At 44.8% G+C, this 27,940-nt stretch overlaps 1 protein-coding gene across 1 annotated transcript; it reads right to left on the reverse strand.

Moving 5' to 3' along the window:
- On the reverse strand, positions 1-27,925 carry HAO1 (hydroxyacid oxidase 1). The gene is made up of 8 exons (XM_062610184.1): positions 27,730-27,925; positions 19,101-19,252; positions 9,623-9,878; positions 6,741-6,916; positions 5,744-5,835; positions 2,368-2,526; positions 2,014-2,083; positions 1-1,640 (listed from the first exon to the last, which is right to left on the reverse strand). The coding sequence occupies exons 1-8, from the start codon at positions 27,864-27,866 to the stop codon at positions 1,570-1,572; spliced, it is 1,113 nt and encodes a 370-aa protein (XP_062466168.1). The 5' UTR covers positions 27,867-27,925; the 3' UTR covers positions 1-1,569.
- Positions 27,926-27,940: the final 15 nt, after the last annotated feature.

The following is a 27,940-nucleotide window of genomic DNA, read 5'->3' on the forward strand; positions in this document are numbered from 1 at the left end:
TTTCCTTACAGAGATAAACTTTATTTTGTTGCTACGCAACCCTCACACAACACACTGCATTCTGCAGTAAATAAGAGTATGGATTTTACAACTGGAGGGCAAGCATGTGGCCTTTTGGGTTTTCTCCCCTTTCTGAGTTCCAGCCCCAGCTTTAGTTCACATTATAATATTCCATCATTTTATTACAAAGCTGCCTCTAAAGCTCGGTAAGGGATATGTCAAACAGAGCAAAAAGGGAGAGTCAGAACACATGAGGCCTTCTGACACTGATGGGAAACAAACGGTGGAGCCAGTGATGTCAGTGACAGTGAACAATGAAACCAAGGCTTTTGGGGTTTCTTTTATTCCTCCTTAGAAATGAACACTGAATTTCCACAATAAGATTTTCAAAACCTTCCTGCAGTGGCCTCTGCCTGCTTCCAGTAACATTGCTATACCTGCAGCAGAAGTGAGACACATGAAGAGCCACCCTTAGTTTTACCCAAGAGGAGATTAGTAGAGTCTTACCTCCTCTGCCTGCTTGCTCACTTAAGGAAAGGTCACTCTGTAGTATGAAGGTACCCTTTTACAGGGCAAAATTTCTCCTGAATTCAGTGGGGATTTGGATTGTTCAGCAGATCCTGCCTGTCTCTGTATCCACATCATAAACAGAGTGAGTAACACTAAGATTTATCTGTCTGAAGGGTGTTCATGGAAACTGAGTAGGGCCACTAGGATCTTCCCAAGTGAAGGGTTAATGCCTCAATTATTCAAGTTCCTCCTTTGCACATGGCTGCAAATCCTACAAAATCTCCCAGGTAGCATCAGCCTTCACTTGCCACTGTCAGCAAATGAATCCAGGTGAAAACCGGACTCACAGCTTCAGCTGGGTGCAGTTGGTGCAGTTTGCTGAAGGCAATAGGGCTGCAAGGGTTTGCACCAGCCAAGAGGCTGACCTAGACCTGATGTACATGTGTAACATTGTCTCGTTGCAGAGGGGCTTTATGTCACTTAAATAGCAGAATTTCCCTAATTTTGCTTTGCTATTCAGTTCTTTCTAAGCATGTAGGCAGTAGGAGCTTAGAGGACTCTTAGTTGTAAGTAATAGCATATAGTGTTTAGGGAAATGACACTATGTCCACAAGCAAGCAAGATTTAATCTCCACAATCTACAGTGTAGTTTCTCTAACAGTAAGCAAGAACTATCTTTCACATTTTAAATTTCTCCATTTTGATAGTGGTTTGCTGTCAAACAGTTTATAGTTTCACTTTAACATCGGAGTTACTTCCAGGCATGTAAGTTAATACTAGGTTTGATGCAAAACACCTTGAAGTTTCTATATTGGTCTTCTATAAAGGCCCATCTTTAATCACAACTCCCAGTAGAGCAGTTTTCCTTAGGACCCTAAGAGAATACAGAAACACCTGTAACATTTGCGTTAAGCACATTCTTCAGCAAGTCGTCTCCTACAGACCACTTCTTCTCAGTCAGGATTGCAGGATGAAGCCCAAAGAGTGAACACAGTTGCTTTTTATCTGGTAGCCCACTTTCCGTACAACAGGCAAGACACTAGGCAATAATCTTCAGACCTAAATCTTGGAAGACAATACTTGATGTCTTCGTATCAGCGTCCTGCCGATTTCTTCTACTCTCCGGCACCCTGGAGTGGAAGTTACATATCAGTTGAAAGCCCTGCTTTTCCATCCTACTCTGTGCCTTTTCTTTTCCTGCCCTATAGAAATCTACATTCTGTCAGATGAAATCCACCCCTTAGCGACTGAGGATTTTCCACTACTTTTCTATGGATGTATTGCTCTCCTTGTGAAAAAGATCTTTTATCGCTATTAGCTTACCTGCTCAGGTCCCATCTATAAGACAGGGATAACAAGTCTTCTTCCCAATTCTCCATAGACTAACCTGTTTATACTGCAAACATTTCCATCTCCTTTGTGTAAGTTACTATAGCATCTTGCCAAGGGCAAATAAAAGCAATAAGAAAGTGTGATTACTGAGGGGAAACACTGATGTCTCACCTGTCAGTGCCATTGCCAGGCGAAACTCTTCCTTCAGCATCTGGAGAACCTCTTTTGCTCCTTCTTCACCCTAAGAGATTAGGAGACAATATGTACTATTATGTGTACATATAGCTCACGTGTGTAAATACAGACATGCATACTGAGCCAACGAAGTTTCATGCACAACTGTAACTCCTGAGTACTTGTCATAGCAAATTTTAAATCAGATGGTCTGGATACACACGGACACACTCGGGTACCATCACACACGCACTCCTATGTGCACACACATACACATTTGTGCATACACTGAGCTTAAACAGGGAGTCTAGATATCTACAAACACATAAAATTGAGGTTTTTCTGACTTACTTGATAAACCAAGCCCCAGATGAGAGGTCTTCCAATGAACACAGCTCTGGCACCAAGAGCAAGTGCTTTGAGAACGTCTGTGCCTTTTCTTACACCACCGTCTAGGAACACCTCCACCTTCCCCTCCACAGCCTCAACGATTTCAGGCAAGACATCAATCTGAAAGAGTAAAACAGGAATACAGCTTGTCTGCTTCCTATTTATTTTGTGAATGAATTCTTACATACATGATCCGAGCTTTAAAGAAGTTAAATGAGCAGTTGCATGCCTAACTATATGCACAAATAGCACAGCTTTGCATTGAAGAACAGCAGTGACTTAGCAAGTTAGCAGATGTACACAAAGGTCAAATTTATTTGGAGAGTCACATAAATAGAATGAGAATCAGCAGGGTCACATAAAATGGCCATCTGATCCTATGACATGTGTGTGACATAAGCCAGTATCAGATACATGTGAAGTATATAAGAAACAGCAAGCAGAGAGGCCTTTTCTTTGTATTACCCCCCACCCCCACCCCAAACATCCAGTGTTCATCAGCTTGGGGATGAAAGTGAATCACTGTCACCTTTAAATAACCATCTTTGCTTTCTTGTTTACATTTATTATTCATTTATACTAAGGATCAGCAAGCATCCAGGAGCCCAGAGGCAGGTATTGTACCCAAAGACATGGAGGAAGAGAAAGATGTGCCCTAAAGAACTTAGAGTTGGCTTAAAAATTTTAATGAATGTATTATTCCTTTTGAAAATCTAGAGGAGACTTCATCATAAGAGGAAAAAAGCCAGCTTTCCTCTGAATTTTTATCTAGGTGGGAAATGCTTTCTTTTACTGCACTTGTATATTACTTTCACTGAGCTCTTCTAATCCCCTACAGTAGTGATAAAAGTTAAGGGTGGAAAGGATTTTTACTGTTCCTAAGTTACAAGTGACAAGGGAGTTAAGCAACATGTTCACACCAGGCAAGAGGTCCCAATGAAGAGATGAGCCTCTTGAATTCAAACCTCAAGCATTAGTTACAGGGCAACTGTTCCCATAATGCCTAAATAGTTCCCATCCATGAAAATCAGGAAAGACGCAACACTGGAAGCCAAATGCTAAGGAGACTGGAAACAGTGTGTGGTAGTAAGACAAAAGGCCCACAAATTCACGTCTTTTAAAGACGGATGTAATTCATTTCCTTTCTAATGGATGAAAAATGACCAGGAGATGATGGGGGGAAGACTTGAAAGTGCAGTTTGTTTTTAGATTTGGATTAACATTTTCTTGAAGTTTGGCACTTGCTGTGATTTTTTTCCCCTCCCTTTGGTTTTGCTCTCTTTGCCAAACATATTTGGGATCTATTTCCATATACAGAGACCACTTTCTACATCCTGACAAACCGTACCGACATTAAGTGCTGTAATAGCTAAAGTATGATGCAAACCATAATTAAAACATCGATTTCCTCAATGTGTAACTGGACACTGGAAATATTAACTAGCTTGAGTTCAGCTCACGTTCTGAAAAGCCATGGAATTAAAGCAAATTATTATGGTTTTAAAGCAGAAACATTTAGCATGATCTTTCCAGATATTTCCATTGTGAGAAGTAGTGTCTTTGTACGATGAAATCCAGTGAATACATCAGCTTTAATAGTGCCTTCTCCCCTGCTCTGTGGTGTTGCAAAGGAACATCTCATAACAGATAGTTTGAACAGAATGTTCTACTGATTTTGGCAAAAAAAAATCATGTTTCTTGAGCTTTCTCATTCCTCAAAATAACATTTTTAACATCCTTATACATCCTCCCTGTTGGATTAGCTCATATATAGACTTGCCCAAGATTTTCAAATACTCTAATTGAAATTGGGGAATATATGCTCAGAAGGTGATAAGAAGATAAAGAGAACAGAAGATGAAGATAAAATTTCATTTCAGAAGGTTTAGGGACCCACACTCTGAAAATTCAGTTCCCCTTAAGGTATGTGGTGCTGAATAGCTGCAACTCTCCAACAGCACTAAATCATATCTGAAAAAGAAAAATCTCAGTCTTTCTTTTGAAACTGGAGAATTCCTGACATCAGGAAGTCTTTTTTCCTACTGATCCCTCGGAGTAGTTGGAGACAGCCAGGCAAGAGCATCTCGGAGCATAATGCCTCAACTCAGAGGTCAATGCCTCAACTTCATTAACCATTTAGAAAACCATTTGTGCTGGCATTTGGCTTCCCAATGCAGGGCTTGGGTGCTGAAGAACCAGCCAACACAACCAGATGATCACTGGGTATATGAGAAGACCTCTGAAAGTCAATGGTTGAAGGAAAACAGCTGGGGAAATCCATGCCTGAGGATAGATTCAAGGATACATCTAGTCCTTGACGAGAGAGCAGAGAGAAGTGTGCTGGGCACTGCAGGGGGAACATGCCAGTGGGACAGCGGGGATGAGCAGATAAGGCTTTGTGCTCTCAGCATTGAAAAAGGGTTTACCTGTCCCCCTCTCCCTTCAGAGAACCATCATGGAAAACAGGAGGTTTTTCATCAAGGACACATTAGGAATACTGAAACAGTCGCAACCAGGCTTTGATTCTCCTCCCTTTCATTCTCTTTTTACTTATGCAGCTTTCCCACACCAAACGGAGCAAGATGAGTGATGACTGGAATTTTGAGGGTTTTCCTTCAGCCTGAACACATACTTTTTCATTTTCCTTTACTTCTTTCTGTTTTGCCAGATGAGGACTTCTCAAATCCCTTTCACCTTTGGAAAAGGCACGGGGTAGCATGACAAGGAAAAGGAAAGGGAAAAAATAACGTAATTTAACCACTCTGTACCTTTTCCAAAGGTAAAAATGTTTGAAAAGAGAAAAAGGGAGAGTTTCATTCTGCCTTTAGCTGTTCTTTAACCCTGTAATTTTTTAGAAGCCTCTGAAGAATATTAAAGGGAAAAAACAACCTTCGATGTGCTGCAGATGGCAACAAGGGGTTTTCAGAAAAGGATAAGAAAGGAGAAATGGATGAGGAGACTGGAAAAGAAAATCCTTAAAGTATTTCCAGTTTCTAAAGCTTTAACTGACAGTAATGCTCTGTCTGAAACTGCTCTAGGTTTCCATGCAGGGTGCTGCAGCCAAGGACAGGGTGCTCAGGTAGCTTGAAGAAACAGGCACACATCAACCCTCCTATGTTTTACTGTCTGATCTGACCAAGGGGAGGCTGTGTCTGACAAACAGAGTATGATATGACATACATAGAGAAGAGGAGGAAGATTACTGTTTGTGGGTTAAGGCATATATCACATATTTACAGGTTTTTCTTCCAGCTACCATGTGTTCAGAGAAGCAAATAAGAAGCCAAAAGGTAGAGAGAACCAGAGACTACTGGTGTATATCAGCACCAGTACTTACAGTTGCAGGGACCCCATCAAGTTGGCGTGCCCCATGATTTGACACCAGGATACCATTTACCCCAATCTTTACCGCTTCTTTAGCATCGTCAGCTGGAAAACAAAGAGGCACAATATGCCCTTCCATAACTGGGAGCATTGACACCATGATGAAGGAAAGTTTGGCATCACTAAAAAACACATTGCCAGGTAATGCAAAGCCACTTTAGGGCTTCACCCTTCCAAAGCCCCATCTCAACACAGAGAAAAGTTTTATCTCTAAGAAAGAAGACCAGAAAAGTAGTTTGAAATGTGGGAGCAGAACATTTGAGTGCTTTGGATTAGCAGCCTCTTCAGTTGCAAGCCTTTATTTTCTCCACCACATTCTGGAACTCATCACAAAGAAATTTACTTTGCTGAATGACTTTCTCCAAGGCAAAATTATTGGCATGATTACAACAATAATCCATACTTAATGAAACCACTACACTGTGCTAAATGCTCTTTTGACAGAATGGAAATCCAGCTTTCCTTGAAGTTGTATATAGAGTTTACAGGCACAACCAACAGAGCAAGTTCCATCTTCCTGGTTGCGTCTGATTTCAGACATAACTGATGCCATGCCAGCTGACCAACTTACACGTTTAGTAAGCTCTGGTCCTTACCTATAGAACATCAAGGTAAATACACCCTGTAGCACAGCCATACAAACCATCTGGTACTTATTTAAGCAGCTGCTTCTGCAAGTGTCTTTGTTGCTGGGTTCCTAACCATGCATGGAGAAGGTTTTTTTTACTTCTGCTTGTTTTGAGTCTCTTTTGGTACATCTTCCATTTAACACAGCACAGAAATACAAATGTAGATCCCACCATATTCCGTATCAGGGAAGTGGATGCTTTCCACTTAAAAGTAATGCAGTTCTAAGCAATTCTACAGAAACTTGCCCAGCAGCAGCACTTTCCCTTCCCTGTGCAAAGGGGCACCTCGCCTACCCCACAGGAAGCAGCAGAGCTACACACCCCTGAGGATTCCTTTTGCGACAATAGGCAGTGAGGTCAGCCCTCGAAGCCATTTGATGTCTTCCCAGTTGACACTTGCATCGATTGCCTCAGCTACATACACAGCCAATCCACTGTTTTCTCCAAAGTCTTTCCCTGAGGAGAATGCCAGGTCACTGCTGGAGAAGTTCTTCAATCTAAATGACAAAATACATAGAAAAACAGGCTGAGAAAGGTTCACTGTAGCCATGAATCAGTGCCTAATGCCAGCATTCAGTTTAGCTGTGTTAAAGGTTTGCTGTATGGCAGGGCAGGAGCATGTCAGATCACAGTCTTTAGTAAGCCAAAACCTTTGGCTGGCAAAGCCGTTGGTACCATTGGTACAGCTCTCTCCAGCCCAAGGCAACTGTCCTGGTGCTTCCAAAAGAAACGGGATGAAGTCCAAAATCTAAAGGTTCAGCATCAAATCCACAACCAGGAGGAAAAGTCAACAGTAAGAGCACTAATGTGGGCTCAAGGTTCTGTCCTCCCATGCGACTTTTGAGCATGACACTTTGCCACTCCTTTTGCCTCAGTCCCCTGTCATAAAACAGGAACAACAGTGTCTGCCAGGAGAAATGCACCAGAGGTTGTGGGACATTCAGACCCTAAAGCAGTACAGGCTGGATTTAAGAAGATAACATCAATCTTGCTTGCCACAACCCAGGACCCACTGAAAAGTAGAGGTTCAGCTGTACTCACCAGCAAAAATCCCCTTTGCTGTCGTGCAGAAAAGTTGGGTTTGTTTTGGGTTTTGCTTTTTTACCCCCCAAATCCAGGGGTTTCAGCTGCTGGAGGAATAAGGGATTGGGTAGGTGGAAAGGAGAAGGAGGGAGGGAAATTTTGTTAAGCTCCATGAATTAGGTGGATCAGAATGAAGCTTTGCAAAGAATTCTGAATTTTCATCTCTGACAGCATCCAGCCAGTTCCTCTCATGTTTTCTTTTTTGCATGTTTCCTTGTAGAATGTAGGAGGGGTGGAAATTAAGTTCATATGAAAACATTAGCTATTATTTGCTTTTTAGCACCAAATCAATCTCACAGGTTCTAGAAACGAATGGTAAGGGACAGCCCCTGCACCAAAGACTTCACAGACTTGCTACACAAAGCAGGAAAAGGAGGGTAAATAAAGTAATTCAGGCAGTGCTTGTATTAGAAAGCTGAAGCAGCTCCAAGTGCTCACAAGCATTAAACCACCATGAGCAACACCAGTAGTACCAAGGACACCCATGTCCCACACGAGGCTGACCGCTCTGTTCTTTGGAAACTCTCTTGTTCCACATTGTGCTGTTTTATGCTCATATTCCACATTCTGGGACATGTGCTGGGGTTTGTGCCTGGAAACTGGCTGGTTTCAGTGCTGATTTCATGCCTGCAACAAGCTTTTCTGTTCAGCTCCAGGCCCAGAAGAAAATGAGAAAGGGCTCTCAGCAAGATCCAGCTTTTCAGCTGTTGGTTTGTGGAAGGTGGGGTGCCCAGAGGAAAACAGAACCGTGGATAAGATTATATAAATAACTGTTGTTTTTCTTGGCCTGTGAAATGCAGATCAACACTTGGATGAATGTTGCCTTACATACGTTTCCGAGCACAATGGCACCTTGTTGTTGCTTTGAGAACTTTGTTGAAAACCTGAAGCCAAGAAAAAGTTATCACATAACTGAGCGGAGGAGAGTTCCACCGCCGGCTCGGCAACAAAACACTGCCCAAGCGTCACTCTGAAACCTGAAGGGATTCATTAGAACCTTCAAAGGTTACTCCAACTTTGTGTGATTTAATGTGGTTCACTCAAACAAAACCTTGTTAGGGTTTGGTCAGGTTGGGTCAAAGGGGTTCAGAAATGCTCTATTACTTAAACATTTCTGGGTTGACTCGCATTCAAAATCTCTTTAACCTCACACATTAAAACGGTGCTGCCCCTAAAAGAAGACTTTTTTAGGTGAAATGACAGTGTTATCGACAGTGTTTTGTCGATCACAGATCTATAGCAGAATTACTACATGGGGCATACACATACCAGCATGCTACATTTTAACATTAGATGTATGAGGGATATTTTGTTTTATGATGCTTTCCTCATAAGACTATACTTAAACACAGAAATCATAGACAGAGATAAGCTTGCTCTGTCAAATTTCATCATACCATCTATGCTTCAAGTCCCAGCATACTGGCAGATCCAACACCCCAAGGCTCTGGAGGTTTTCTTGCCTGTGAGGTGAAGAATCAGATTGATTGCAGAGTCCCATGGTTACCTTCCATTTAAATATTATGAAAAAGAAGACAGACCTCAGGATGTGGTATTATATTTCTTGCTCTACACGGTATGTATAGTAAGTATATAGTATAGCATGACAGTCTTAGGAGACATAGGAAGAGCATTTCAGATCCATTTATAATATTCAAAACCTGGACTCAAATCAAAGTTAATCTGTTTCAAAATATGTTCAGTTATCCTTTGGGGCTTTTTCCTTCCATTCTTGTATTCATTCTCAGGCTCTGAATAAGGCAAACACAGCACTCTCAATACATGCTGAGGCTGACTGCGGTCACTACCAAGACTTACTTGCAAGATACTCACAAGACTTTTAGCTCTATATTGTAAACCCAAGTCCTGGATATCCCATCCACTCCATACTTTTCCAGCCAGCCTGTGGCTGCTAACACTGTGCCAGCACTTGAGCATAGAGGAGCTGTGGCTGCCCCATCCCTGGCAGTGCTCGAGACCAGGTTGGATGGGGCTTGGATCAACCTGCTCTAGCGGAAAGTGTCCCTGCCCATGGCAGGGGTTTGGAACTGGATGAGCTTTGAGACCTTTCTAACCTGAACCACATGCCCATCTCCCACATCTCACCAGTGAACATTTACCTGAGGTGGGGAGGGAGCTGGAACTTGTTGCGCACGTCATCGAAGCGCCTGCCGAGGAACGGCGTGTCCACCGTCACGAAGATCCCTTTGTATCCTGCTCGCTCCGCACGCTTCACAAGGGATTTGGTAACCTCCCGGTCCTTGTACACATAGAGCTGCAGCCAGCGAAGGCCGGATGGAGCTGCTTCAGCCACTTCTTCAATGGAAGAGGTGGCCCAGGAGCTCAGCATCATCCCTGTCCCCATGGCTTGGCAAGCTGGAAGAAGGAATACAAGGTTACATTTGAGATTATTCAAGCTTCTCTAAGCAGGAGTACTTGGCTCATCAGAGCATCTCAGTGTTTGTGATCTCACACTGCCTTCCTCAGTGTTAATGTGCTTCCAGCCTTGCAGGGGGGACTGTTAGTAACTGCACTGATAGCAGTTACTAACAGCGGCGGGCTGCTGTGAGCCTTCTCTGTTTTATTCTCTATGTTTAAAGGCAAATTCCTAGTGACTGCCATCTGCACAGTGGGATGATGCCTACTTCAATGCTGGAAATAAGAGATATTATAATCAAACTAAGCCTAACCTATATTAATGATTCTTTATCCTAAGGGGAGCCTGTTTGTAAGCCCCGAGTATCTGGCTACTGTTTGTCAGGCATTTTGGCATGTAAGTTTAAGGACCTACATGCACAGTTTTAAATGATCTAAAGAAATAAAAAAATATATGGAATTAAAGCTTCCAGCTTTCTCAGCACTGCCACGTTGCTGCTGATTGGTGTTTTGGATCTGTCATTCTCAACATTGCTCTTCAGTGCTCCTCACCACCATCACATACACACCCTCCTGAAGCATTCTGATCACCACATTTTGGCTGCTTTGTCCCACCCCCAAAATGTTTACTAGCATTAAACCTATGTTTCTTGAAGTGCTGTTCTAGTAAATGCCTGTTTTCATCCCTATAGGGAGTTTCAGGGCTTAATAAAACAGGAGGACACAGTCCAACAGACAACCTTATTTAAAGACTTGAGGGTGAAGCTCCACTGTTCTTTGCTTGAACACTTTTGCTCTGTCTCATGGCCTGAAGGAGAGGAACCCACATCCACTGTGGGATCCCATACACAAAGTTAACACTTCTGCTGATAAAAAGGAGAAGTTCTTATCTCACAGGAGTGGGGTAAACACACCCCAAGTGACAGTCTCCATCCAGAATACCCCAAAAGTAAGCAGAGAGATGAGTACGTACAATAGAAAAGTGGTCTCTGAAGTCTCCAATGAAGCCAAAGCAATGGCTGCTCATGCCCAGTGTGTTTTGGCCTCTCCTTTACCTTCGAAAGGCTGTGGAATGGAATCACTCCCAAGACATGGGCAGCCAGCCCCATGGTTAAATGTCACTGAACAATCCCAGAGGGGGTCAAGCAGCCAGAGGCTCTGTGCTGGCCACATCCCTGGAGGTGATTTCCAGCCCAGGCTGCACCGCAAACCAGCTAACCTCATACAGCCATATCGTTATGAATCTATTACTTATTCTTCTTGGAGTAATCTGTCACTTAATGTAAAATAAAGGAAAACACACTGTAAAACTCAAAAATATCATAGAAAGCCGTATTTTTCTTGGTCTACCGCAGTATGCATATTTGTAATGTAAATGGAGCTCTGTTTCTAAACGTCATCTCCAGCCCATCGAGGAATTAAAAAGTGGTCTTTATGACAACATTTTATTAAATAAGGATTACAAGTCTCTTAGAGTGGAAACTTATGAACAGCTTATTCAAACAAATTGGTTACACCCTCCCAGGGCCACCAGGCAGCTTTCAATCACTGCAAATACAGAAGCAATGACCCAAAACTCTGCATTGCAGCCTTTTCATTCCTTCCCTTAAAATTACTGAAAATAGTTCCCTCTCCCAGATTAAGTCCACAGAAATGAGCTGCTGCTGAATAACCCATGCTGACTGAATGCCCTTCTCTCTACAGCTACCTGAAAGGAAGATGGAGCCAGGAGGTGGCTAGTCTCTTCTCCCAAGTAACAAGTAATAGGACAAGCTGCACCAGGGCAGGTTTAGATGGAGCTGAGGAACAATTCCTTCCCCAGAGGGTGCTCAGGCATTGGCACAGGCTGCCCAGGGCAGGACTGCAGTCACCGTCCCTGCAAGTGTTCACACACCATGGAGACGAGGCCTCAGTGCCATGGGCTAGTGGTGGCCTTGGCAGTGCTGGGGAACAGTTGGACTTGATAATCTTAAAGGTCTTTTCCAACCTACTTGATTCTGTGATTCTAAAGTCTTGTTAAAATCAGCTGTGGTGGGTTATTGCAAATCCTGAAGTCATTTGCTAAATCCAGTCCATCAAGTGATGCTAAGAAACAAGGGATCCGCATTCCTGTTGCTCTGTCAAATACAAGTTCATGAATGAGAGACAGAGTTGCTAACCCAGCAATTGCAAACCCCTTAGATCAGATAAGGGGGAAATGTTATGGTTCAATCTGCCTTTGGGTAGCCATTTATTTCTATTCTTCCTTTTATCCTCAACCTCAATAGCCCTATGGACACAAGCAGCAAAAATCAGAATAGGAACTACACAGTAAAATCTACTGGGTGAACAAAAGGTTTAAAACACAGTAGAGCACCGTACTCTTTCAACTGCATACGTAGCAATGGAAAAATAATGCTTTCATCTCATTTAAGATTAGATTTAAGTGGTTTGGTTCAATCAGAGTTCAAGCATCCCAGACTGGGTTATGGCACCGTCACGAAGGCACACTCACAGCATTCCCCTGCCCTGTAGTTATCAATCTGGTCCAGCGCCAGCTCAACACGTGTAGCTTGGATCCATGTGGTCAAATGCAAAGTTCACACACACAGAAGCTTTCCAAGCTTTAGAGATTCCAGGTTTGGTTGATCTGTGCTTCATCTTGATCATTTCAAAGCTTATTTTGACAGTTTTCTAGGTTTTCAAACACTTGATACATCGGCCTGAAGCGTTGCCAGGTTCTATTTTGTCTTCCTACTTCAAACCAGGTTTTGCTAAAAATATCCTCCACTTCTTGCATATTAGGTGCAGTGGAAGAAAACAGAAGCAATTCATTTCCTCCAGCAACCATATTTTACACTTCAAGTTTGGGGTGCTGCAAATACCTCTGTTTATTATTGTAAATCAGTACTACTAGATCCGTATTCCCACAGGATGCTCTTGCAGCAATGTGTGACATTTGCCAGAGTTTAAACATTGGATTTTTGTAAACCAGCCTTTCCTCATGCCATTTCAGATTGCTTTTAGTCCTTTTTTTCCTTCCCCCCTCCGCGGTCGGTCTTTTAACCCAAAGCATTGCCCAAAGCATACATTTGCCTTTGCGCACACCTCAGGCTCTCACTGAGGTCAGTGATAGTGCAGAGGCCATGGCAGTAGCCACATACAAGAGGCTGGGGAACTTTTCCATGTCAGGATGATAAAGCTTTGAGCTCTTTGTTCTCCACCTTGTTTCAGGGCCAGATGCAGCTAGAATTGGGGTTCCCAGCAAGGGGAAGCTTCACAGCCTTTGTTCCATGTGTAAAGGAAGTTTCTCAGCCCCACTGGTACCTCCTTCCACTTAGCCCAGGGAAGCCACGAGCAAGGTCATACCTTCTCACCATGGAACACAGACCTCAATAGGATGGGGCTTTCCTCGTTCTTAGAGAGCTCAGATGAAGTATCTTACATAGCAACAAATCAAGCAGATCATGGGACAGGACCTGCTTGGGAATCCACAGGAGAACAGAGTGATAATCTTTTTTAGCCCCTTTTTCATCCTGAAACCTCAGTCTAATCTGATAGGACATCACTTCGCTAACTGGTTTAGGAAGGTATAGAGTTTGTCCCTGTGGGCAACCCAGCAGCAACATATTTCATGGGAGACCACTGGAGAAGAGCCCACGTCTTGCATATTTATCCAGGTTACCTTGTATGGGAAGGGGAACTTCCTATTTTTCTCTAAGTGTGCAAATTCCCATCATTTCCCTTTAAGGGACATCTCAGAAGCATGCAGCCTGACTGTCCCACTGTGGTCATTCTTCCTGAATCCATCAGTGAATCCACTGCCCCCAGGTTAGGGGTCAGAGGACATTACTTGGAACCAGAGTGATGTCCTTTTGGTACGGTGGTATTTCTCAAGCTAGTAGCTACGTTCTTGGAGCTGCATCTCCTAAGAAACAGACTTGTTTAAAGTACTCAACATTTCTCTCTTGACGAACCACGCTTGGCTGAGAAATCCCCTGCCTGGCCTTTCCTCACTCACCCCTTACAAAACACTGCGTGTGAGTTGTGCCTATGATCCTTGTGTTGACACAAGGCATTGTGTCAGCTGTGCGGGAAGGCTGGAGGCAGCAGGAAAGATACACGTGGCCAGGATGGATCTGGCTGGTCTGAGGAGGGCTGTTGGGCCAGACTGCCTGTGTACACTTGCATCAGAAAGTCCCCTGGCCATGATGGTCTCTGGGGGGAGTTAGGGCCAGGTCACTCCAGGCTATTTTGTCCCACGTGAACATTGTCCCCTCAAGGACTCTCAAGTAGCCATACCTTAAAATTAACATTTCTGGGGAACAGCACATGGGTAGCAGTGAAACTCTCCTGTGAGGACAGGCTGAGAGAGCTGGGCTTATTCAGCCTGGAGAGGAAAAGGCTCCTTAAGGGGACACCTTCCAATACATAAGGTGAACAGCCTTCCAATATGTAAAGGGGCTGACAAGAACTCTGGAGAAGGGCTTACAAGAAATCAGGACAAGGGGGAATGGCTTTAACCTAACAGAGGAGAGACAGAGAATAGACATTAGGAAGAAGTTATTCACTATGAGGGTGCTGAGGTGCTGGCACGGGGTGCCCAGAGAAGCTGTGGCTGCCCCATCCCTGGCAGTGTTCAAGGCCAGATTGGACACAGGGGCTCGAAGCAACCTGCTCTAGTGGAGTGTCCCTGCCCATGGCAGAGGGTTGAACTGGGTGAACTTTTAGGTCCCTTCCAACCTAAACCAGTCTGGGATTCTATGAAACATGGGTACAAAGTCCTGCTATTTTCACTGTGGCTGAGCACCAATAGCAGCAGATTGCAAAATCCCTCCTTCGTAGTCTCAGGCATGTGCAATGAGCACAAGGAAACTGCTCATTGCTCAACAGCATCAGAGCAAACAAGAAGCACATTATAAGTCTGTTAAGAGCCAAAAGAACAAAGGTGTTCCTTTCTAGTGGAAATAAAGCTGCCAGTAACTCAACTAAAAAGCTTTTCAGTCAATGTTCCTGTTCTCCATTTGGCAAAGCAAATGGTGCCGTCACATTGGAGGTGATGGTGAAACCCTTCTTGCATCAGCAGGAACTCAGAAAGTTATCTAGGAGCAACTGCAGAGTGGTAAACATCAAAATGTCACATCTGAGCAACCCCCAGTCAAAGCTTTCAAAAGCTCAGGCCAAGAAAGCAGTCAGGTTGTTCCACCTGACCTTCAGCAAGTCACAGAAGTCGGGTATTGCAATACTGCTTCTGGGCTAAACCACAAGAACATGAGGTGATGGGTCAGTGAGATAGCAGTGTGTAATGAGCAGCAGCATAATCAGAATAGAAATCTCAGTAAGAAAGGGCTACAAATCTGCTTATCACTGATTAAGGCTTCAGAAAGTTGCTATTTCTTGCTGAGCAGCTGGTACAAGAGATTCTGCTTTGGTGTTCCTGAAAGCAGGTCCTATTTACAGAAACACTTGCAGGCAGTGCTGCCTGAACAGAAGACTCCAGGGAGACCTTATTGCAGCCTTTCAGTTCTTAAGAGGGGCCTATAAGAAAGATGGGGAGAAACTTTGTATCAGGGCCTGTTCTAGGACAAGGGGTGATGGTTTTAAACTAAAAGAGGGGAGATCCAGGCTGGGTGTGAGGAAGAAATTCTTTACAATGAGGGTGGTAAAACACTGGCACAGGTTGCCCAGAGAGGTGGTGGATACCCCATCCCTGGGGACATTCAAGGCCAGGCTGGATGTGGTTCTGGACAACCTGATCTAGTTGGAGATATCCCTGCTCATTGCAGGAGGGTTGGACCAGATGAGCTTTGAAGGTCCCTTCCAACCCAAACTGTTCTGTGATTCTACGATTCTGAGACAACACAGGGATCACACAGAATGAAGTTGGGATGGCAAATGAATAGTGAATCTTTTGATGGACAAGCAAGAAAAAACTAACTCGTGTAGAATCAGAAGAGCCCTGTTGCAAAGTGTTTAGGGAGCAGCCCTTTGCTCTTTAATGGTGGCTCAGATTATTCATCAAATTTGGCGAATATTTTTAGTTAAGGAGGTCGAAATTGGAGTGGGAAGGACAACAAAAATTCACCTAAGTCAAAATGTCATGTGTGGATATTTTCAACATGGAAATGTTTTCTGCTGAGCTAACATTTTTGTCTCAAAACAGAGCTATGGTGAAAAGCATTAATAGGAAAATGAAATAAACCTTTGTGTTTGGGATCATATTAAACATTTCAGTGAATCCAAAACAATTTTCCTCCCAATTTTTCAGTTTCTACTGAACAGAAAATCCATTCTTTGGGAAATTGCAATATAAAGTGATGAATTATAACTAAAATGCTTGGGAATGTCCTTGAAGACAGAGCTGGGAAAAGTGGGACAACCGCCAAGGGCCATGAAATCGTGTCAAGGACAAGAGAGCTTCCTCCATGGGGTCTCCTGTTCCACTTGTATACATCAAAGGGAACTGAGGAGCAACCTCATTACAGCCTATATGGACAATAGCTTTTCTTTTTGCTATTTTATATGTAGCAAACAGAAGTATAACTAAATCCAACATCTGGATTTGAAGCTGTGCATGTTCTGACCAGGGCTACAGCTTATTCTGCTCAGAGTGGAGTTAGATAACCTTTGGAATGAGTTGTGCTGTGTTAGATGGCTTGTCACCAGCGCTTTTAAACTTACAATTGAACAGTTTTACCCCAAAAAAGGTCCTTTACTAATGAAACAGAATTGTCAATGAAGGTGTGTTTAAGGGGAGCTGCCACACTTTGCCCTGTTTTGGTAAGATGCACATCCCTCTCTACCAGCTTGGTCACTGCGGGAGAGCATCCCTTGAGGAGGAGCAGCTCCCCCCAGCTGGAGTGAGCTGCCAAAACTCCTTGCCCCAAAGTGGGGACTGGGACTTCTACCTAATGAGAGACTCCATAAGATGCTCTTGTCCCTAGAGAGAACATTTGTGCTGCCACATGTGGGCAAAGCTGCTGGAAGAGCAGAGAGTTTAAAGCAAAACTCTGTTACTGAAGGGAATTCCTTGGCAGGACCAGGAGTCAGTCTCACAATACAAAGAGGAAGAGGGTTGGGACTGGATGAGCTTTACAGGCCCTTCCAACCCAAACCATTCTATGATTCTATGAAACGTGGATCCTTTTCCAGGATTATCATAACAGCAGAGGCACCACCATATGTCGCTTCCTACACACCTGAGCTAAGAGCCAAGCTTATGAAGTACACTGGGTTTTGCAAAAGCCACAAGGCTATGGATCAGACTTCCAGCTTGTGTAAATCACAAAGCAACCAACAAACTGCTCGCTTATATTTCAGCAGTATCACAGTTTAAGACAAGTTGGATGTTTCAAACCCCCTGATCCCAAATGTCCCAAGTTTAAGGGAACCTTTCAGCCAAATGTGTAATTTATGGCTAATCCCTGTCATCTTAGAAGGTCAAACCAAACGCTTGGCACTGAACACCCCACTCCACCTCTAACAGAGCACAAAACTGAAGCATGTTTTTGCTACAAGAAGCACTGCTGCAATGCAGAAGCTGTGACTTGAATTACTGTCAACTCTGAAAGCAAAGAAAAGTTTACCAGCTCCAATAGACAATTTATTCGATGCTTCATTCAAACCATTGCCGGTTCACCAAGCTCTCCCAGCTGGAAACCCCAAACACATTAAATGAAATAATCCTACCTTAAAATATGAAAATATAAGTGCACAAAAGCCAGGAAGTTCCAAACTTATCTACCACATAACTCAGCCCCGTAGTCAGCCTCATCGTACCACTTGACTTCATACGTCATTGTGGATTTATGCCTTAAAACGTGGCTGGGCTGTGCCATTGGTGAGAAGTTTTGCTAAGGAACATCCTGGAATTTGTGCGTTTCAAATCTGACTCTTAACATTGCATGAAGACGTTCGTACTGAACAGTAGAATGCTTCAGAGTTCCCTCCCAGCATAACCTGGGCCAGAAATCACGCACAAGAACAGCCAAAGCGCCACCAGATGCCACTTCACAAACCAATTCAAGGTATTCGAGCTCCATCGTGTGGAACACGGCGGCACATACAACAGGGAAAATATCTTGGGCTTCCTAATGAACCTCTTGGGAAGAGGGAAAAAACGTGTCCAAACATACTATGAGAAGGGAGAATTGTGCTTTTACAGAGATTGCTGCTGGAGTTGTGCTGCCCATCACGGTGCATGGGGCTTTTGAATGGCTATTGGGAACAGCTCCCACTGCAGGGCAGGTAATGAGACTTTCTTCACACCATCATTTGCTGCATTGCTCGTGGAAACGCTGTCAGAGGAACAGCTCAGCCACGCACAGGATTTATTAACTGCTTTTAATATTGCTCATTTAGGCTTTACACCCCTTCTCATTCAGCGCTAGAGCACTGACATGCACAGCACCGTGCTGTTCCCATGCAACAGGCATACCCTGTGGCCTCTTCCTTATGCTTCGTGTCATTCTGCATCTGGTTAAAGGAGCAGGAAGCAGTTTCACATCTGAATTGTGGTTATCGGCCCATTTCTTGCAGCCTTTTAGGCAACACCTTTCTGCAGCATCTAGCCCTCAGAGGCCCTTATCTCACTGGTTCTCCAGGATGCTCTCAAAGAGCTCTTTTCAAAACAAGGACTTAGATTAAAACAAGGCTCAGATTAGACATTAGGCAGAAGTTCTTCACTATGAGAGTGGTGAGGCACTGGCCCAGAGAAGCTGTGGCTGCTCCATCCCTGGCAGTGCTCAAGGCCAGGTTGGACGGGGCTTGGAGCAAGCTGCTCTAGTGGAAGGTGTCCCTGCCTGTGGCAGGCATTGGAACTGGATGAACTTTAAGGTCCCTTCCAACACAAACCATTCTGGGATTCTATGAAGTGTATTTCCCAGATAAGCAATTTCTAGAATCAGTGCTGCAACAAGAAGGATGTTGCTGTGACAATATATAGAGTTATATTCATAGAATGTAGAGAAAGATAGGTAGATAGATGCAGCTTTCAATTTTCTATGTTACAAATGATTCCCTTCTTACACACTGCATTTCTCCTCTCTGTTCCATAATGAAAGAGAGCCTCCACACAAAACAGTCAATGGAAAGAAACAACCAAAAATCAACAGATTACTCTGAGCAGCAGCTCAAACCCATCCTGGCCACAGCATCAAGAAACCCAACCAGGCTTCACAGCCAGCAGCCCAGCATCACTCTGCTCATCTCTGCCTTGGTGCAGGGGGCTTTGCCTTTGCTCACCTTTAGCAGTTGCTGTCTCTCCATCAGCATGAGCCATGCGCTGCATAGCGGTGGCTCCGACACAGACTGGCATGCTGATCCTCTGCCCCAGCACCGAGGTGGACAGGTCCATCACTGACACGTCCCTGAGCACACGGGGGTACAGCTTCCACCTGACACAATAGAGGAGGATAAAAAGCATCACTGGGGTTATGTACAGTTCCTAATGGGCTAGAGCAGATGTTTCCTGCTGTCAGGAGGAAGATGGTGAAAGCTGTGATAGTGCTAGAGCAGAACTTCATTGAGTGACCCAGAGCTGCAGCAGGACCCACAGAATACACAAAGCAGGAGGGATGAAAGCCCATGGAGGGTGAAAGCCATGGCCATGAAGAGCCTTTGAACACTATTGGCTGGTATCATTTGAAAGACAAGACAGGAGCTGCAAAATATTCAGGTTCATGGTAAGTCTCAGCCTCCTCAAAAGCCTCAGGGCAGATCTGTATGGCAGAGGGTGTGCAGAAACAGAAGTCACCAGCCTCCCTCAATTATTCCTTCTATGGACTAGGGAGCCAAAAGACACAGGATTTAGGTATAAAACCAGCCTGGCCAGCACACTTAGCCCTCCCTGTCCCCGTGCTATGAGTCTCAGTAGTGAGACTACTCAGAAACAAGCTGCCACATGGGACACTGGTGGCCAGGGTGGCTGCCCTGACTTCCCCCAGCTCAGGGGGTGTGGAAATCCACGGCACCACATCTCTGCTGGCACAGACACCGAGCTGCTTTGCTTGGAGAGGTCCTGTCCCCAGCAGTCCCCAGCCACTATGGACATAATCCCTGGGACGTGCCGCAGGGACTCCAGACTTCCAGGAAAAGACCAAATGTGGGCACTGTAATTTGGTGCAGGAATAGACCAAGCAGCACAACTGCTTTCCCAACAGCGCAAATTACAATCTAGCCCTTGAATGATGTGGCCCAGCATTGGCTCAACCCTTCCCAACCATGCTTTGCCTTCAGCGTGTCCCACCAGAAACCACATGAGCCCAGAGCTGGGCTTGATTCTCCCCTGGGGTCTTCAACCTGGGTACAAACAGAAGCTGACACCAAAACAAACCCACACTTAAATACGATTTATTGCAGTCCGGCTGGACATCGCGTGCTTGCATACACAGAAATTTATCCCTTCTTTGACCCCACACAACATCACTACAAGAGGATCGAAATCTCTCTTATGGGCTCAATTAGATGATATTGCAATATCCAACCCTTTATTAATAGGGTTGCCTTGGGGATCCCTGTAAAACTGCATCTTCTTCTCCCCATCCAGGTGATGCTGTACATCCAAGCCACTGTTGCTACAAGCCACAAGAGGGTGTGCAATAGCAGGGGTTGCCTCTGCACAGGGGCGTGCAGTGCACCAGGCCAAACACCGTACAGGCAGTAGCAGGGTGCACATCCATCTCTCACAAAGGAATCTCTCCCTTTGGAAGCAATCTGATGGCCATTGAATCTTCATTACAGAAAGTAACCAAAAACTTAAGCTCCAGTACTGCTGAACCTCTACCTGCTCAGCACTAGACTGACATTACTATTAGGATAGATACAGCAACCAGAAGCACCGTTACCCTCAGACTGCTCCAAAAGCGAGCGGTGGTCAGCTCACGCTCACATAGCAAACTGATAAGCTGGAAAGGAGAAGAAGACAAGGCAGAATCTCTTCATTTCATAGAAAGATCAAGAGATGTTTCCACAAGAAGCCTGGGGCAGAGCCAGGATGAGACCCAAGAGCACAGGGCCATGCCAGCTCTCCAGGAAGCACTCCCCAGGGAAGAGGCAGATAGTTATGATGCTTGGAAGGAGATGTGTGTCTGTGGGAGTCAGCTGTATCATTCAATGCCAAGACACACACTGCAAGTATGCCTCCTCAGGCTTGTTTTCATGCTATTGTATGGGCTTGTTGTTTCGCAGGGGAGGGTGGGACTAAGAAAATATGACTTTTTCCTCCCCCCTTTCTTCCTAGTTCTCATTCCAAAGGCTTTCTCTCAGCTCCAAGGCATCTTTTAGCTGGGAAAGGCAACACAAGGAACAAAAATCCTCCCAATAGAGTGTGCAAGAAAAATGATGCTGTTTCAAGCAGCATCCTTCCCACTCACCATTATGTGCCATCAAATTACTCCATCTAGGAGCTTTTTGGGGTCCTCAGGCACATGAGCCTCAAATGTTTAATGTAAATGTCTCTTCCAATGTCTTCTGTGGCTTCTCTTCCCCTTGCACCTTATCAGGTTGCATCCTCTTGACCAACATCAAGCGATACTTGTAACTGAGTATTTACTAGGTCTCACGAAAATACCACCTCAGTATTATACTCTTGAATGAAAACCTGACCTTGCTTTGGGAACAGGGGTGTCTGCAGCTGTGAGTTTAATGGACACGTGAGGCATTTTCTGGACACTCCCTAGGGAAAGGCCCTTAACAGCCACAAGCAAACCCTGAGGGCTGTATTCCCAAGTAACCAGAGCACCGTTCGTTCTGCTGCCAAACACAATTGAGCCTGTGAGTGAAAATGTTCCCTGGGTATCCCATAACAAACCTGCATTTTTGTAGTCATCCTCATCTCATCACCCCCTTTTTTATCCAGCCTGGTTCACACTCAGGTGCTGCAATCAGCTATCTCAAGTGGATGCACCTTTCTTCCCAGGTGGAAGCAGGGCGATGCCACAGCATGGGGAAGGCAGTGAGCACCCCTGATTTAGGCAACCTCAGCTAAATGCTGTTTTAGAAGCAGGATGAAAGGGAATGGGAGGGATTAGTGTCTTGGGGTGGTTTTTTCCCCCCTCCATGCTCAAAGAAATCAGATTGACTTCTGACTGAGGTTATCTACAATTGGGTGAGAGGGAAGCACTCACTGCTTGCCCAAATGCCTTTCAGCTGTGAAAAATGACATTTTCAAACCACACCCCTTTTCCAAGCAGCTCTTCTTGTTTCTTTCTGAGCCCCTACCAAGCCATCCCTTCCTGCCGCATCACGAGCAGTGTGCCTGGGAGAGGATGCAGTCTCCATCCCAACTCCAACCCACTTTGCTGCCTTCCCGTGCGGCAAGGGGCAGATGCCCCCAGCACTGTGCCATGGTAACCAACACCTCCTTTTGCCTGAGGAAGATCAATTTTCTCTCCCTGAAAACTCTCTTGCCATCCACACAGCGACTCTTTTTGTCCAAGGTGAAAGACATTGCGGCAATCTAACTTATTATCACAAGCATTCCTTTTCTTTTCTTCCCCCCTACAACTTCATGCGCATGTTTGACCCCAATCGCATTCACAGCCTTCCTTTTTTAGCCAATATTTCAATTATTTATGTGCCCAGTCATTGGAACACCCTTAACACCGAGCTAGAACACGATGTGTTTGCAGAGGACACGCACCGGTGCTGTCACTGAAGACCATGACAACAAAACAGATCTTCTCCAAAGGCCACCGGGGAGGCAGTACATGTCAAGGTGGATTAGCAGGAACATGTTCCTACACACACAGACATCCACCTGCATTAACATGCTGAGGGGAGATTTCAGATTGATTCCTTCAGTGCCATCAAGCTAAAGGCATCCTGACCTTGTCATTAAATCTGTTCTCCATTCAAGCCCCTCGCTTCCTTGACAACTTGAGAGTGAAAAGTAACTGCCAGACAGCATGGGGCTGGAAGGACACATAGTGGTTTGGGATGCAGAGCAAATGCAAGGTGAATGCAGTCAGATGCCATAGAGAGTAATGTGTGCTCCGACATCCCAGATCATCTTTTCTTGTCTTAGTGCCTCACTTATGCCAGCACCATCTCCAATATGAGTAAAAGATGATTTTCTGGCCTTAGCAGGAGCACACCAATGTTAATATGTGAGCTCCAGCTCTTTCCTCAGTCCCAGAAGAACTGGAAGCTGGGGGAGAATTACTGTACCTGGTGTTAACCTCATCTTAAACACTGGCCTTTTGGAGCCATTTCATACTCTGGAGTCTGATTACAGGTTCAAAGTGCTTTGAGCTCCTGTGCTGACAAATGCCAGGATATTCAGTTAATAGAATCACAGAATGGTTTGGGTTGGAAAGGAGCTTAAGATCATCCAGTTACAACCCCCCTGCCGCGGGCAGGGACATCTCTAATGAAAACAAATTGCACTGCTCCAAAAGCTGCACTGGCAAGAAATATTACAGCATCCATCAACACAACCATTCATTTGCTAGATTAGTTCCTAATAATAATCTATTTCTCTATGAATACAACCATTCAGTTGCCAAAAATATAAACAGCTCATATACAAACCCAACACTGATTTGCCCCCCAAATACAATCCATCCCAGCAGTCTTGTTCACTCAAATCATCTTGGGTGAACACAGCCCATACCAAAAAGGTACAGGCTAACAATTCATGCTCCTGATCACTTGGTGCTTTCTTTCCTATGTAAACACAAACATTTACACATATATCTGCAAATACTTAAATAAACTGTAAATGCTTTCAATCAGGCTGCAGCTTGGCTTCTGGCAGTGGAAATCAATGGGAAATGAAGCTGAACTTATTTGTTTCTGTGACAGAGTCATCTGACTTTGTGATCTCTGTGGCTTGGGGTGTAAAGTCCATCTTACTTTCTATTTACCCACAGGTCGTGCTCAGGAACAGGGAAGAAAACCAGTAACTTGCAGAGGGACTACGTGAGAGTCAGAGCGAGCAGCAGTCCTGCATCCCTCACAGTCAGGCTGGGCTTCTCCCAACAGCATCAAAGAACAAAAGATTGCAGAAGTTGCTTTTGTCAAGCAGGTCTCTGTAATATATCTATTATATATACATTATATATATTACATATTTTATATGTATTATATATACATTATATATAATATATATATTATATGTATATTTTTTGGTTATAAACCAAAACACTATAAAGGCTTCATACCAGGGCTCCACCTTTTCTAGATGTGCTGCCAGGAAGCCATTGCAACCACGCTCTAATGAACCGTTACTGGCAGCATCCAATGCTCAGAAACCAGGAAGCCACCATGCCATGTTGTGCCTCAGCAGGGACAAGTGGGAACCACTGTAGCTATTGACATACAGTCCATGGAGCCCAGTGCCCAACGTGCCTCCTAAGAGGTTCACAAGCTCATTACAGGGGGTCACCTTTGCAGAGGAAGGTCCATCCGGCTGCAGGCAGCAAGTGCACACAAGGGCTTCATGGAAATACTTCAGATGGGTACAGGAAGGTACTAGAAACGTTGAGAATCATTTAACTTACATTTCTGAGTGCTACATAAGGGCTGTTTCTAAACTCTGACCACTTTTACTATCATTTCCCTCTGGCTATAGACAGATAAAAGAGCCCATTTATCCATGAAGCCCTGCATCCTTTCCACTTCTTATCATCAAAGCTGGCAAGCCCCAGCAGATGACTCCAGCTGTGATGCCCATCATCAAGGGGAGAGCTGTGCAGGCCCTGCAGAAGGAAGGGGACCATGTGTTTTACCAGGGGAGCTGGGCTTCAGGCTCCCACTGATCTGCTGGGTGACCATCAGCACATCACCATGCTTTCCTGTGCTTTGGTGGGCACTGAGAGTGAGATGTGGATGTAGAGCAATGGAAAGGTAACAAGCAAAGCTTTGACTTCAGCATTTCTACCCCATAACCTCTCTCTTTAGCTGTCAGCAAGTTCAGTTCTTTGATGATTTAATAGAGTAAACCCATTGTCAAGTCTTTCAGATTTTATTAACTGCCTTTTGGAAGATGTTTAAATGGCACAAAGCTCCTGAGGAAATGAGATCTCGTTTTCTTTATGACAAATACACAAAAGGAGGGGGAGCAAAGACAGGAACACAGCTCCCACCCCCCTCCTACCTTCACTGCTGTGGAGCAGGAACCCAGCATCAAGGGCCTTTCAGTCACACCAGGACCTGGCAAATTTAGAGTGTCTCAGCCTGCTCAAGGCACTGCGGATTGATATCTACTTCATCTCCAGGCTGCCTGCAAGCTCCACAGTTCTGAATGCCTAAAACTGGAGGCTCCTATTGAAAACAGGGTAGAAGATGCCAGATGAGGTAAGCCTGAACCCCACAGGTGACCAGTCTGATGCAAGGCAGTCTCATGAGTATCATGAGAGTATGATGAGTCAGTATCATGAGAGGAACTGGCCCCTGTGGTGGGAAACAGCTTCAAAGCAGAGCTGCTCTTATCCCACCATGAACATCTAGCTCTGCTAATACCAACACAGCAAGTGGACGTACCCAGCTTGTTGAGAGCCTGTCTCTGGGCAGTTTAGATCCAACTTAATCAGGATTAGCTCTAGCAGTTAGTAGTAAAAAGTTCACTACTTGTAATTTATTGCTTCAGAGCACTTCCTTTGAGCATCCTTTCCTTAACATCTCATTTTGGTTTTATGAGGACAAGTAACATCATAGCAGCATCTGGAAGCATTAAAAACTAAACTAAAAAAATAAGATTAGATAAGCACTACTACATCCCTTCCTGCTCCTACTCACTCCTCAAAGCCAGAGCAGTCTCTTGGCTTGTGTTTTTGAGCAGCTTGAGGGATTCCCGCTCCATGATGGCAGCTGCTGCACTGAGCTATGAGGTCTCTAATGAGCGGTCACAGTGGAGATTAGTTTTCTTTTTTGCCTGACATTACAAAGCTTTTCTATATGTGTCCTTAAAATTAAGATTCCAAGCTGGTTTCTGGAATCTGACCTTTGAAATCCACCTGAATGAATTACCACCAAGTTTCTACAGCCCTAAAGTGGTGAGGCATTTCCAGCTGAATTGCTCACAGCCTGTGGAAAGGCAACCAGCAGTGAACAGGATTGCTGCTCTGCAGCAGAAAAGCAAAGTGGGGATGGAGAAAGACCAAAGATAAATCAGAAACCTCCTGTTTTGGTTTATTAGGCTCAGAGGGATTAAAGACAAAGCTTTCAGGGATTAGCAAAGCAAATGCAGGGGGTTAAATGTCGGCACCAACACAGCAACTGAAGGAAAGAGAAGTCAACATGGGTTGAAGTAGCTCAACTGGGCTCAGCTGGGCTGAGGCCACCAGACGCCAGCCACCTTCTTCCCTCTGCAGTGCTCAGGCTGATGCTCTGGGGGCTGAGCAGTAGTGGGGATGAAGAGGATGGGGAACCAATGTGAGCTTTGACCGTCTTCTACTGAATCTGACAGCAAATGCTGACTGAATTTGTGTTGACCTTATGCTTGAGACAAAGGCTGACCCGAGCCCAGGTTTTTACAACAGTTCAGGGGCTCAGTCTAAGTGAAAACTGGTTTGTCATAATTCCCATCATTTACAGCATTTCCTGGTGAAGTGCTGAGCTTCTGCTGGACTCCCCCCTCAGCACAGTTTGGCCACCCAGGACTGAGCCCTGCCTTTCACGGCTCGCTCCAGAGCTGGGATATGCAGCTCCTGTCTGCTAGGGGATGCAGCTCTGATCCCACAGTGCTGCACAAGCACTTAGAAGGGGAGACTGTGTACTAATCCCAGAAATCCCAGGCACAGCTACAGGTTGGGCAGAGAAGAGATTCAGAGCAGCCCTGCAGAGAAAGACTTGGGGGTGTTGGTTGATGAGAAAATGAACATGGGCCGGCTTCAGTGTGCGCTCACAGCCCAGAAAGCAACCGTATCCTGGGCTGCATCAAAAGGAGCGTGACCAGCAGGTCGAAGGAAGTGATCCTGCCCCTCTACCCTGCTCTCATCAGAGCTCACCTGGAGTATTGTGTGCAGTTCTGGTGTCCTCACCATAAAAAGGACATGGAACTGTTGGAACAAGTCCAGAGAAGGGCCATGAGGATGATCAGGGGACTGGAGCACCTCCCGTGTAAAGACAGGCTGAGAAAGTTGGGGCTGTTCAGCCTGGAGACCTCAGAGCAGCCTTCCAGTATCTGAAGGGGGCCTATAGGGATGCTGGAGAGGGACTCTTCATTAGGGACTGTAGTGATAGGACAAGGGGTAACGGGTTCAAACTTAAACAGGGGAAGTTTAGATTGGATATAAGGAGGAAATTCTTTCCTGTGAGGGTGGTGAGGCACTGGAATGGGTTGCCCAGGCAGGCTGTGAATGCTCCATCCCTGGCAGTGTTCAAGGCCAGGTTGGACAGAGCCTTGGGTGACATGGTTTAGTGTGAGGTGTCCCTGCCCATGGCAGGGGGTTGGAACTTGATGATTTTAAGGTCCTTTCCAACCCTAAGTATTCTATGATTCTATAATCCAGGTTGGGAAGAAAGAGGAAAAGGCAAAACTGACTCCAGACCTGAAAGGTACAACCCCACCATAAGAATCCCTTCTTTGCATTATAGCCCCCAATGTAGAAATCACAGCTTCATCAGCTGATTAAATATTGGATCCAAAGAGAATTGATGTTAACAAGTGAAACAAAACACAGCTAAAGCTAAAAAGATGCTAATGGTTTTTAGGGACTGCTTTTGGACAGAAAATATCAGGTGAAGGACTGGAAGAGGAGACGATTGTTCACCAAATGAATTCTGTAAGTGTATTTTTTTGCTCAAAAAGAAAGAAGTTGCAGAAAAATTGAGTTTTGTTCACACAGAAATCTCATATTGCATCACATCTACTGAGAAAGCAGAATTTACACCCCCTGCATCCCACCCCAGCCTCAAATCCTCCTCCTACCTTGAAAATGCTGCTACATTATCTGCTAGTGTTTCTTGGTCATCTGCTCCAGAGCGGTAATAATCATACACTGATTTGGGGAGGAATTTTGCAGCATACTCCTCAAAGTCAGCAATGCAAACCAGCTTTCCAGACATGCCTGCAGATATCCCAGGGTTAGTTCAGTCCTACTTCCCTCTCTTTTCAGCTGTGTATTTTTGTCTGTAAATCA

The sequence above is a fragment of the Pezoporus occidentalis genome, unplaced genomic scaffold, assembly GCF_034315485.1.
Source record: "Pezoporus occidentalis ecotype Australia unplaced genomic scaffold, CSIRO_AGI_Poc_V1 ctg10, whole genome shotgun sequence".
Taxonomy (NCBI): domain Eukaryota; kingdom Metazoa; phylum Chordata; class Aves; order Psittaciformes; family Psittacidae; genus Pezoporus; species Pezoporus occidentalis.

Coding starts and splice junctions, on each gene's coding strand:
- HAO1 (XM_062610184.1), bottom strand. CDS start 27,866: ATGTCTGGAAAGCTGGTTTGCATTGCTGACTTTGAGGAGTATGCTGCA. Junction 19,253..27,729: donor AATGTAGCAGCATTTTCAAG/GTAGGAGGAGGA, acceptor CTATTGTGTCAG/GTGGAAGCTGTACCCCCGTG. Junction 5,836..6,740: donor CGCAAAAGGAATCCTCAGGG/GTGTGTAGCTCT, acceptor TTTGTTTTCCAG/CTGACGATGCTAAAGAAGCG.